Source organism: Orycteropus afer, unplaced genomic scaffold (assembly GCF_000298275.1).
Source record: "Orycteropus afer afer isolate SDZICR_OR568_19922 unplaced genomic scaffold, OryAfe1.0 scaffold00005, whole genome shotgun sequence".
Lineage (NCBI taxonomy): Eukaryota > Metazoa > Chordata > Mammalia > Tubulidentata > Orycteropodidae > Orycteropus > Orycteropus afer.
Genome location: NW_006921592.1, coordinates 1,450,004 through 1,462,104, shown reverse-complemented (window position 1 = coordinate 1,462,104; position 12,101 = coordinate 1,450,004). Strand labels below are relative to the sequence as shown.

Below are 12,101 nucleotides of genomic sequence, written 5' to 3'. Positions count from 1 at the left end.
TATGCCACCATTACTACTGTTTTGTTGCCAGCTCTTCTTTAAGTTTTAAGTTAATTTTGTATATCACAATCCCCCCCCCCCCAGATTTCAATGTTCATCATCATTTCACAGACATTTACAAAAGATTAATTCTCCAAAATTATACACTAAGACTAATCTTAAAAGTGTTACTTAGAACTCACCTGCCATTTACTTTATAGGAGATACACACTATAATTAAAGCTACTAGTTGCTGCTGGGTAATAGTAATGACTGGAATTTATCTGGATTAAGAAAGATGATGGTTTTCAGGAACTTTATTAGATACTCTGATTTCTTTGATTATTTATTTAAAGGGCTTTGATTATTACTACCCGTACCCCTCAATTAAGTACGATGAAATGCACAAAATAAAATGGCTGAAGTACTGTTTCCTCATCAGCAGATGCATTAAGTTTGTATATTAAATTTGTATATTAAATAGTACACAACAAAGTGCACACTGCAAGTGATGACACATAACATAAGCTTTCAAACTGGTCTGAGCCCAGAATCCCAAAATAAAAATAAAACTCTCACCTCTACGACACGTAGTTGTGAAGATGTAGCCGCGTAATCTGATTGTAATTTGTTCTTCTCAGAGATAAATGTAGTATTTTGAAGAATTAAATCTACTTTTTGAATATGTAAAGAAGTACAAATCTAGGAACAAAACCCCCAAGAATTTAGTTTTTATGCTACATATACTTTAGAACTAAGAAAAATAATATAGTTTTTGAACAAAATTATGAACCATGCAAAAATAACATTTTTCTACTGTCACTGACACCTCCTTTTTAATTAGTTCTTTCTGTAACTATTTCTTACACGAGAATTTTTTAGAAGGTGTTTTCCTGTGTATACTGGGTCCTCTAGAATAAAATTATTTAGCTTAATGGGTGCTTTTAACTTATTTATTAAACTACAACAGGAAATGTAAAGCAATGAAATAAGCTGAAACTGTTGAGAAATTTCTTGTTTATATGTAAAAAAAAAAAACATATTTGAGACTACTCCCATTCAACAAAGCTCTCTAAAAACTTTACTATCTTGTCTAATTTACCTTATATTAAATATGTAAATAAAAAATTAAAATGTCTTACCTTTATTAGCTTTGTTAATTCAGTAGCAAGTTTTGCTTTTTGGATGTTTATTTCTTTGATTTTGGTACTTGCTTTTCGCTCTTCCTCTTCAAGATTGCAAGTATCTTGTTCCATCAGCTTTAAACTGTGAGCAACAGAAAATGATGTAGAACTCAGAATTACACACAAGGACTGAGTCAGAACCCTTAGGCCATTTGGAGTTTTATGGGCTATTTAGAAATGCTACTTACATGTACAAAAGCTAGCTCCTATATTAAGCACTTATTTTATGCAACCAGTCAATATCAAAAAGTACTTGTTGACATATACTACCTATGTGTTTGGCAGAGTCTAGGTAATTCTAGTACTAATGGTGTAGAATGATAAACTTCTAAAACATCTTGGAACGTAGATGAACCTAAAGGACATTATGCTCAGTGAAAATCACAAAAGGACAAATATTGTGTGATATAAAATGTCAACAGCTATATATACTGAGATCAAGGTCCACAGGTGGCTACTAGGGGTGGGGGATGAAGACGGAGATTCATTCTAGTCAACTTTCACTCTTTACTTATGGTGATAGAAGCGGTAGCACTGAATATGGGAGAAGCGTGCACAACTTAACCAAGGTAACTGATGTCACTAGGCTGTACACAGGAGCTCTGATGACATAGTGCCTAAAGCATGTGACTGTTAATCAGAAGGTTGGTGGTTCAAATCCACCAGCCACTCCACAGAAAGAAGATGGGGCAATGTACGTCCGTAAAGATTTATTGCCTTGGAAACCCAATGGGGATCGCTATGAGTCAGAATTGATTCGATGGTGGTGAGTCTGGTTTTTGTTTTGACACACACATAGACAAGGTGTTTAGTTAAATGTTATATATTATTTTGCAACAATAACCAAAATATGCACTTGTGTGTGTGTGTATATATATACACGTATGTATATAAACTTATATGTATATGTATTTATACATATAATAAAGCAATAAGGGTAAAAGAAACTGAAACTTGTTCGACATAACCAATCACCTTACAGGATTAGTTTTCTTGGTTTGAAGACTTAGGGGCACAGTCTCATGGGGCAGCTTGGTCAACTGGCATTAATACAGTCCATAAAGTTTATGTTCTACATCCTAGTCCAGGGAGTAACATCTGGGGTCTTAAATGCAAGCAGCCATCCAAGGTACAATGACTGGTCTCTACTCGTGTGAAGCAAAACCCAAAGCTCAGAGAAGTTATCAGTCTATAGAACTAAATGTCTAAATGAACTAACACTTAAAAAGGCTATTCTTATAAGATTATTATCAATGAGGTTTTTTTTTTTTTTTTTTTGAAATGTGTCAACAAATAAAGTATCTATGTGGTTTGGTGAACCAATGTTTTCCACATGATCAGTGCATGCATGATGTAATAAATCATTCATGGGTAAAAGACCCATTTACAATATAATGGATTTTAATGAAATAGTATATACAAGGTCCTGGTATGGTTTTAGATTCCACATTGTAATTAATGTTTAAGAAATCACACTTTGGCAAGTTTTGAAGTAGTATTAAAAAACATACACAATTATCTAAATAAACTATCAAAATACTCTTTCCTTCTCCAACTACCCATCTGATGTCAGATTTTCTTCATATAATTCACAACCAAAACAATATCTCAGAACAGACTAAATATGGAAGCAGAGATGAGAATCCACCTGTTTTCATTTAAACCAGACATTTAAAAAAACTGCAGAAATGTAAAACAATGTCACTCTCCTTAGCAAATTTATTTTTGTTTTGGAAATGTTATTTTTCATTAAAAAAAAAAACAATAAAAAACACAACTGGGTTTACTATTGTTTTAAAATATGTATTTTCAACATTTTTCATTAATTTCTAATGGGGTAAACATCAACAGAACCCATATACACAAAACTTCAGGGCCTTTAATAATTTTGAACTATTTAAAGGGCTATGAGTTGGGATAACAACAACATTAACAACAAGGGGACCATAATCAGAAGGAAGATTGGGCAATCTACTTCTGTAGACACCCTCAGAAACCCAAGGAGGGGTTGCTATGAGTCGCAATCAACTAGACGGCAGTGAGTTTGTATTGTTTTTTTTGAGGGACAATAAAACCGATCAAGAGAACAGAAAAAAACCTCAAAACATTTAAGATTCACTGCTCTTTGTCCTGGGGATTAAAGTTTTGTTTTACATAGTAGGAATAAAGCTTTAGTGAGTAATTATTACAAAACATGGTTGTGAGAACTGTGTTGTTAGTTAAGGGGATAATGAGTATTATCTCTATGCAACTCTGTTCTCTTCCCCAAATAGGCTGAAAGATACCTTCCTAGCTTGGAACTAATTTTTTGTTCCAGTTGTCTTTTCTTGGTTTTTCTTTCAAGAAGCTCCTTCTTCTTTTGTCTAAGTTCATTGTCTTTGTGTTCTAGATGTTTGTTTGTCTCACGTAAGGCAATCAATCCTACGTCCACTGCATGCACTTTTCTATTAATTTCCTATGGAAGATTCAAATTGTTAATACATATTTTAAATGACTTCCAGTTAAAATATTATAAATCTAGTTAATATTCAAATTAACCAACCTTCAGCTGTTCTTCTAAATGTCTTCTTTGCTCTAGATCTACAGTGACTGTGAGAAACTGGGCTACTTTTAGAGACGTGTTACTAGAAATAACTTTGTTTGAATAAAAAGATGTTTTCACCACATACTTTTCTTCGGCTGTATAAATTTGTTTTAACTGGGTTTCTTGTATTACCTATAATGTCAAACAACAGCATTAGTGCATAACCAATAATTATGATACATATTTTAAAGAATGAAAGAGTTGAAAAAAAATCAAGTGCATTTTTGAAGATTAAAATTTATTAGATATAACTGTTTTGTTTTAAAAAAACTTAACCAACAAACAACTTTATCATGGTAGCTAATACACTTGCGGTTACTATTTTAGAAAATAACATTAAGTAAGAGAGACTTAGGAAAAAAACAAAGCAACTAGAAAAGTCTACTGTTCCTTCACTTCACTATACAATTTCTCCCAAGTGTGTGTATTTTTTGGAGTTTTGTTACATCTAAATAACGGATAACAGGAGCTACATGCCCTGTAGACTCAACTGTGTTACCCTGGGTAAGTTAGTTATATTCTTGTCCCTTCAGTTATATTGTTCACATACATGAGCTTACATTTAGTTCCTGTATATTTGGGAAAACACTTACTAGAAAAACTATTTTTCATAGAATTCCAAATAAAAAATTTCAAAGATTTCTTTTCCTTGAGATCTTTTCTGTCAGCAGCTTGTATAGAGTTTTAAAACCTAAACTACACTCTAACACCATTATATCACTGTATCAATTTCTGTAGGCTTTTCCAATCTCAAGTTTCTTAAACAGCACTCTTCTGGTTCATTTCTTCCCAAAGGTTTATATTTATAGTCTAAGTACTGAGATACAACATATTTAAGCATACTTAATTTATAGGGTATAATCTGGTATTCAGAAACACTGAATAATGTAGAATAAAAGGACAGACTGGATGAGGTATATAAGACAATTTTAACAGCTCTATACCCCAGTCGGGGCAATCTACTTCCGTAGTGATACTGCCTCGGAAACCCAAGAAGGGGTCGCTATGAGTCGGGGCCGACTCGATGGCACATAACAACAACTAACAACAATAATACCCCAGTCAACCCATTCTAAGGTAAAATTAGAAAAATAACCAATTTTAAAGTGATTAAACCATTAATACAATGTATGAATATATGTTTATTAAGCAAGGCAGAATCAGGTAAAAATGTCAAGTGTCTCTTTTGAGGATCTAACGTTATTCAATTAATCTACAGGTATTAAGTATTTATTTACTCTGGTTAATTCTACATCTTTCTTGTCATAAAATATTCATCAACAGTCACTGTTTTATATCATATTAAAAATGTAAAATACAAAGATAATTTATGTATGGGTAAGAATAACAAAAATGGCATACTTACTTAAATTTCAGACAAAATTACATTTTTTTGGAAATGATTCAATAATGTCTGACCTGTTCAATTCTTTCTCTGGTCCTTTCAGTTCCTACAGGAACTTCATGAATATGATACTGGGAGCAAAGGTAACTCATTACAAGATCAGGTGCATCAAACAGCTCTCGCAAATAAGAGAAAAATCCATATTGTCTGAAGGAAAAAATTATCTATTAAATTCTTTTTCTTAAAATATTATTGAAAACTCTAATAGTGGAAAAGTGGCCAATAAACAATAAATAAAATATATATTGCTTAATGATAGTACTGGAAGTCTTTTTCTTAGAACATTTTAAAATCACTTTAACTTTGCTAGAAAAGCTTATGGTTTATGAGTACAAACTACCAATCTGTTCTTTTGTTGTTTCTTCCATTCCTTTTATTTTTAGAACGTCTGCTTACATTCAGAGTTAAGATATTTATTTGTAGCTACTTTATAATTGCAAGGTGACATTTGGTCCTTCTGGATTTATTTTTGAATTATGAAGTGATGATATACCATTTTTCCTAAGAGCTAACCAACTACTTTAGCATCTTTTGTTGAATAGTTCTCTGTTGCTCCAGTGATGTGAAACATCATCTTCATCACATAGTATATGTATCATCATCTATTCCTGTGCCTAGATTTTTTCTCATTTTAGACTTAAGTAGAAATCCTATAAGGAAATAATAGAGCCTATAACAAACATATGTATGTGACATAAAGATAGTTAAGATATATTTAAGAGGTCAAAAATTATTCAATAGTCAAAGCAACAGATTATTTCTAGAAGTATTTTCAAGACTTACTTTAGCTCATTCAGAGACCTTGCAGGTGCTTTGTCTGCAAATGAAATACCGGGAGCAATAACAGCATTCACTTTTAATTTTTTATTGTCACGAACCTGAATGTAGGGAAAAAATATTATTTTAATTACCATGAACTATCAATTGAAATTTTAAAGTTTCCATGATACAGTTAAATACTGACTAGATATTTAATGATACCTTGGAATTTTTTTAGGTATGATAACAGTATTATAGTTATGTGGTTTCAAAGAGTCCACTTCTTTTAGAGATACATACTGAAATATTCTCAGACATAACATTGTGTCCAGGATTTGCTTCAAAATAATATAGAAGGGGAGTAGTTCTGCTCCCACTAGTAGCAGATTATCTTGTTTTGGCTTACTCTGTCAGCAAATAATGATTACAAACTGGGTAAAATTTTAAAAAACTGTTATTTTGAACTGGAAATGGACTACAGACAGAAAGCTAGAGAGAAGTTGACATTTAAATGAGAAAAAGAGCAGAGGGTGTGATTGTCATTTGTGTTCCTGTGGCCTGTTTAAGTTGAGGGAATTCCATTCTCTGGAGCATGGGGGTGGGGATGGAATTCAGGCAGAAAGTTGCTGTCTTCCTGACTAAAGCAATCATATACAGAATGGAGTTTGGGGTGACTACAACGTCTGGAAGGTGTTAAGGAGGGAACAGCAAAGCAAGGAGCCCGAAAATCTATATATTAAACTCTTATCCAAATCCCTGGCTGACTCTTGAATTATTTCTGCCTTTCACTTTTTTTAATGAAGCAACAAATGAAAGGCAGAAAGGAAATGATTGGAGAGTTCAGGTGCTGTCCACTGCATGGGAGACAGATTTGATAAGAGAATACGACTTTACAAATCCAAAGAGCTCAACGGACTTCTAGCAGGATAAACCCAGAGAGATCCACACCAAACAAATTATAATCAAACTCAAAAACCAAAGATAAAAAAGAGTATCCTGAAAGCAGCAAGAGGGAAGGAAACAGTTACACATAACGGATTCCAATAATATCGAGTATTGATTTCTCCTCAGAAACCTTGGGGAAGGCAACAGAATGACATGTCTAAAGTGTTCAAAGAAAAAATTGTCAACCAGGAATAGTATATGCAGCAAAACTGTCCTTTAAGAGTAAATGAATGTATAAACAAAATGTGACATATACATACAATGGAGTTATTTGTTCAAGCCATAAGAAAAATGAAATTCTGATACAAGATATGACATGGATGAATCTTGAAAATTTTATGCTGAATGAAATAAGTAAGGCATAAAAGGCATTAAGGCATAAAAGAACATATGTTGTATGATCTCTCCTATATGAAATACCTAGAATAGGCAAATATCTAGGGACCAAAGTTTATTAGAAGTTTTCAGGAATGGGTAGGAGGGGGCATTGGGCACTTATTGTTTAAGAGGGACTGAATCTCTGGTAAGGGTGATGAAGAAAATGGAAATGGATAGTGATGATGGTTGCACAACACAGTGAACATAATTAGTCACTGAACTGTACATGTATAAATGGTTTAAATGGCAAATGTATTGTTGTATATATACTTTACCATGATATATTTTTTTAAAAAATGGGCAAAAGATTTGGGTAGATGTTTTACAAAGGAAGATGTATGAATGGGCAATAAACACATGAAAAAATGCTCAATATGATTAGTCACTGTAGAAATGCAAATTAAACCCTCAGTGAGATACTGTAACACACCTATTACAATGGTTAAAATTAAAGACTTAATGGTATACGCTGGCCAAGATATGGAGTAATTGCAATTGTAATACAATGCTGGTGAGTATAAAATGACAGAATCATTTTCAAAAAGATTTGGTGGAAAAAAATCAGGAAAACGTTTAGGGAGCAGGAAGAAACTGACTGGGAAGAGACATCAGGAAATTTTTCTAGGGTAATGGAAATGTTCTATATATTGACATGGCTATGTATTTATCAAAATCCATCAAACTGGACAGTTAATACTTAATGTATTTTATTGCATGTTCATCTAAACAACAAACCTGTAAATAAAAACAATAAACTCTAGTGATTGTGTTTGCATTTGATAGTGGCGAGGAATATCAATTCTGAAACATCCTAAACTTGAACAAACCAATAAGTATAATGATGATAAAGGGGTCATGATTTCTACTACTGCAGAGGGAATTACAAATACACATAGGAAAAAGACTAAAATGTACCCTGTAGTGTTAGATTGTAATTGGAAGTATAAGTGTGAACTCACAGTCCACTTGTGTTCTTTCTCTGGATACATAGAGAAATATAGATAGACCTAAGGGTTTGTATGAGAGGACTCAGAAACAACAAGACACAGCGGCAATGAACATAAGCTAATACCCAGATCTTGATTTCTAAAATAAATTAGGCTTCCTAGAAAAATGGCTGATTATAAGGCTGAGACAGGGGAAATTCAAGATGACTTTGTAATATCTTCCTACATCAAAATGTGAGTACTCAAAATATGAAGGGAACACATCAAAAGGACAGAGGAGTAGGAGGCAGAGCAAGATAGGTGGATGGAGGCTCCCACTTACTCCTCTAGCAATTAACCCACAGGACACAATGAATAAAAACAAGTGCAGATTGAGATCTCAGAACTCTGGACAGCACCTGAGGTATTAGAGAGTTGGAGTGAGTCCAGAAGTGAGGGAGAGAAGAAATGAGGACAGCACAGAAGCTACAAGAAACCTATCTGCTAACATCAGGAGTGCTTGCTCATCACAGCCATTTTGAGATAAGGCTGAGTAACACCCCAAACAAGGAACACAGAAAAGTAGCTAATCTGAGGAAGCTATAACCAGAGGGGTCTTGGGAGTTTATGGGCTGTGCAATTGTGAAGAGGTGAATAGGAACAATGGTGCTATGACAGAGTACGCTGAATCTCACTGAGAACCAAGATGGAGGGGCACTAGGACTAGGAAGAACAGTAAGGGCAGCAGGGGAATACTTTAGACTGATGGAGTGACAAAGAGGGAAAACAGCCCACACTGGGACACTATATAAAAGCTTGGGCAAGGGCATCCATGAAGCAAAGATAGAGAGCCCCCTACCTTTTCCACAGGAAAGCTGAGCCCCAACACTTAAGTCAGCATCTGCGAATAGTTAAATATCCCCTCCTGTGCATACCTATTGAATTCCAGAGATTAAGAATCCAGAACTCCTGAATCAGCACTGAAAAGAACCTAAGGATAAGAGTGTCCTCTAGTGGTTCTCAGAAGAAGATCAACCCCATTGCTGCTGGGTCAATTCACTCCTAGTGACCCTGTGAAGTTCAGTGGAGCTGCCCCACTGGGTTCCCAGGGCTGGGAGTCTTTGCAGAGGCAGGCTGCTGCATCATTGTCTCATGGAGCACCTGGTGGGCATGGGCCCTGGCCTCTTGGTTGGCAGCTGGGTGACTGGCCCTGCACCACCAGGGTGTCCTATCAGAAAAATTTCCCACATAAATAAGAATACAAAATTTTTTAAATTTTTTATTTATTTTATCTATCTATCTATTAATTTTTATTGTGATTTAGGTGAAAATTTACATAGCAAATTCACTTCTATACAGCAGTTCACATACACTTTGTCTCATGACATTGACCACAATTCACCACAATGCAACAGCTCCCTTCCCACTTCTTCCCGACAGTTACCTCTTCCCTGTGTCCATCCCTCCATGCACTCTTGCCCCCTGAGCTGTCTCCCTGTGCGTAAACAGCCCTTCTTTCTCCCATGATTGTTCTCTCCAAGGAGTGTATTTACCTCAGGTAAATGTTCAACTCCTATGTCTTGTCTTTTCCTTGGCTGAAAACTACAGGTGTGGGTTCAATTTCCAAACCTGAAGGGCAGCCAGGGGCCATAGTCTCAGTGGTTCCACCAGGTTCTATCAGACCAGCAAACCTGGTCCCCCCCCTTTTTCTTTCCCAAATGCTTTTGAGTTTTGTAAGAATACAAAATTTCAAGTAAAAAAACAAAGGTAACAAAATGGCCCAAGTGCAACAAAAAATAGTAAAACACATAAAATCATGAAGGAAGGACCAGTCAAAAGCAAAATAAAGAGAAGAGGAAATTTCTCCTACAGAGGCCAGAATAGTACAAATAATTTATAATTTCCAGACTAGTTTGCCAGATATGTTTAAAGGAAGCAAAAAGCATACTGAAAACAAACTAGCAGAGATCAGGAAAAAATTAAGAAACAAAATAAGATAATCAAGGTGGAAAATATAAACAGTGAGAGAGAGAGAACTCCTGGAACTAAAGAATAAAACAACTGGGTTAGAAATAGTAAGAGAAATACTCAGCAATAGAGTCAAACGGATGGAAGACAGAGTAAATGAACCAGAAGATAAAATAACATCAAGTTTCAAGAGAAATGAGAGAAACAAAGAAAACAAACAAACCCAAAAGGAAATATGGGATTCAATTAAGAAATCTAGCATTAGAATTATTGGAATTCCAGAATATCAGGACAACAATAAAGGCATATAAAGAATCTCCAAGAGATAATCGGGGAGAATTCTCTGATTTGTACAGAGAACCAAGTCTGCAAAAAACAGTTAGAAGAGACACAAAAATCAACTCCACACCATAGCCTAATAAAATTCTTAAAAACCAAAAATAAGCAAAGAATTCTTAAAGCAGCAAGAGAAAAATGCACTATAACATTCCAAGGGCCCTTCATAACAATCAGTGTGGATTTCTACCCAGACTCTACAGCCAAGAAGATAATGAGGCAACATATATAAAATACTGAAAGAAAACAATTAACAACTAAGAATTCTTTACCCAGCAATGCTGTCATTCAAAAAATAAGGAGGATATCAAGACATTCTCAAACAAACAGCAGCTCTGGGAATTTCCCACCACCAGACCAGCTCTATAAGTATCATGCAAGAGAGTATTCCAAATGAGGCAAGAACATTAAATAAATACTCATTTCTATACACCGGGGGTGGTGGTGGTGGTGGTGATGGTAATAAGAGAGCACTTCAAAAAAATGCAACAACACAGGCAATCAGAAGGACCAAGTATAGGATATTATCAGGAGCTCTGGTAGCTTAGTGGCTAAAGCACTTGACTGCTAACTAGAAGGCTGGTGGTTCAAACCCACCAGCCACTCCTCGGAAGGAAGGTTGGGCAATCCTACTTCCGTAGTGATACTGCCTCGGAAACCCAAGGAGGGGTCGCTATGAGTCGGGGACGACTCGACGGCACATAACAACAACAATAACAACAAGCTCAATAATTAAACCCTGCAAACAATACATCAAGTTTCTAAGAAAGAACTACAAAGTCAACTTATCAAATACAGGTTGTATACGGATGTTAATGCAAACTCACCAACAGAAATGGGGGAAGTAGAAGCATAGGAACAATAGATTTATTATGTTAAGGCTGTATGTTAACTGTTGTTCATATGTTAAACACTGTTATAATTTAAGCTGTGTAATGTAACATATGTGGTAACCACTAAGAAATCACCAACAGGAAACATTCAGATGAAAAGAAGGAAGTTAGCGAAAAGGCTCATAACAAGAAAGCACTCAGGTAGAAACAAAAACAGAAAATTCAGCATTCAAAATCAAACAAGTTATGAAACACTCAAAAAATAGCAAAATGAATGCAGTAGATATTTCATTTTCAGTAATAACCTTAAATGTAAACGGTCTAAATGCCCCATGCAAAAGGCAGAATGTATAAAAACTAATATGATCCATCCTATTGCTGTCTATAAGAAACACACCTTAGACATAGAGACAAAAACAGACTGAAAATAAAAGGATGGAGACAAATATTCCATGCAACATAAACAAAAAGGAGCTGGGGTTGCCAGACTGATTCCAGATAAAATAGATTTTAAATTAAAACATATTATAAGATAAAGAAGGATCAAAAAAGAAAAAAGAAAGAAAAACACTGCTGTTGAGTTGATTTCAACTCACAGTGAACCCCACTGGGTTCCCAACGTGGTAAATCTTTTTTTTTTTTTTAATTGATTTGGGTGAAGATTTACAGAGCAAATTCACTTTCCATACAGCAGTTCACATATACTTTATCTCATGTCATTGACCACAGTTTACTACAATGTAACAGCTCCCCTCCCACTTCCTCCCCATAGTTACCTCTTCCCAGTGTCTATCCCTCCATACA

At 34.9% G+C, this 12,101-nt stretch overlaps 1 protein-coding gene across 1 annotated transcript in view; it reads right to left on the bottom strand.

Moving 5' to 3' along the window:
- The window catches only part of SMC5 (structural maintenance of chromosomes 5), a 177,280-nt gene that overhangs the window by 45,497 nt on the left and 119,682 nt on the right, over positions 1–12,101 (bottom strand). Inside the window, exons 11-16 of the mRNA XM_007939525.1 lie at positions 5,936–6,030; positions 5,167–5,299; positions 3,706–3,879; positions 3,449–3,618; positions 1,122–1,245; positions 559–681 (exon numbers count right to left, since the gene is read on the bottom strand). Of these exons, the coding sequence (XP_007937716.1) occupies positions 559–681; positions 1,122–1,245; positions 3,449–3,618; positions 3,706–3,879; positions 5,167–5,299; positions 5,936–6,030 (819 nt within the window). The remainder of the gene's footprint in view (positions 1–558; positions 682–1,121; positions 1,246–3,448; positions 3,619–3,705; positions 3,880–5,166; positions 5,300–5,935; positions 6,031–12,101) is intronic.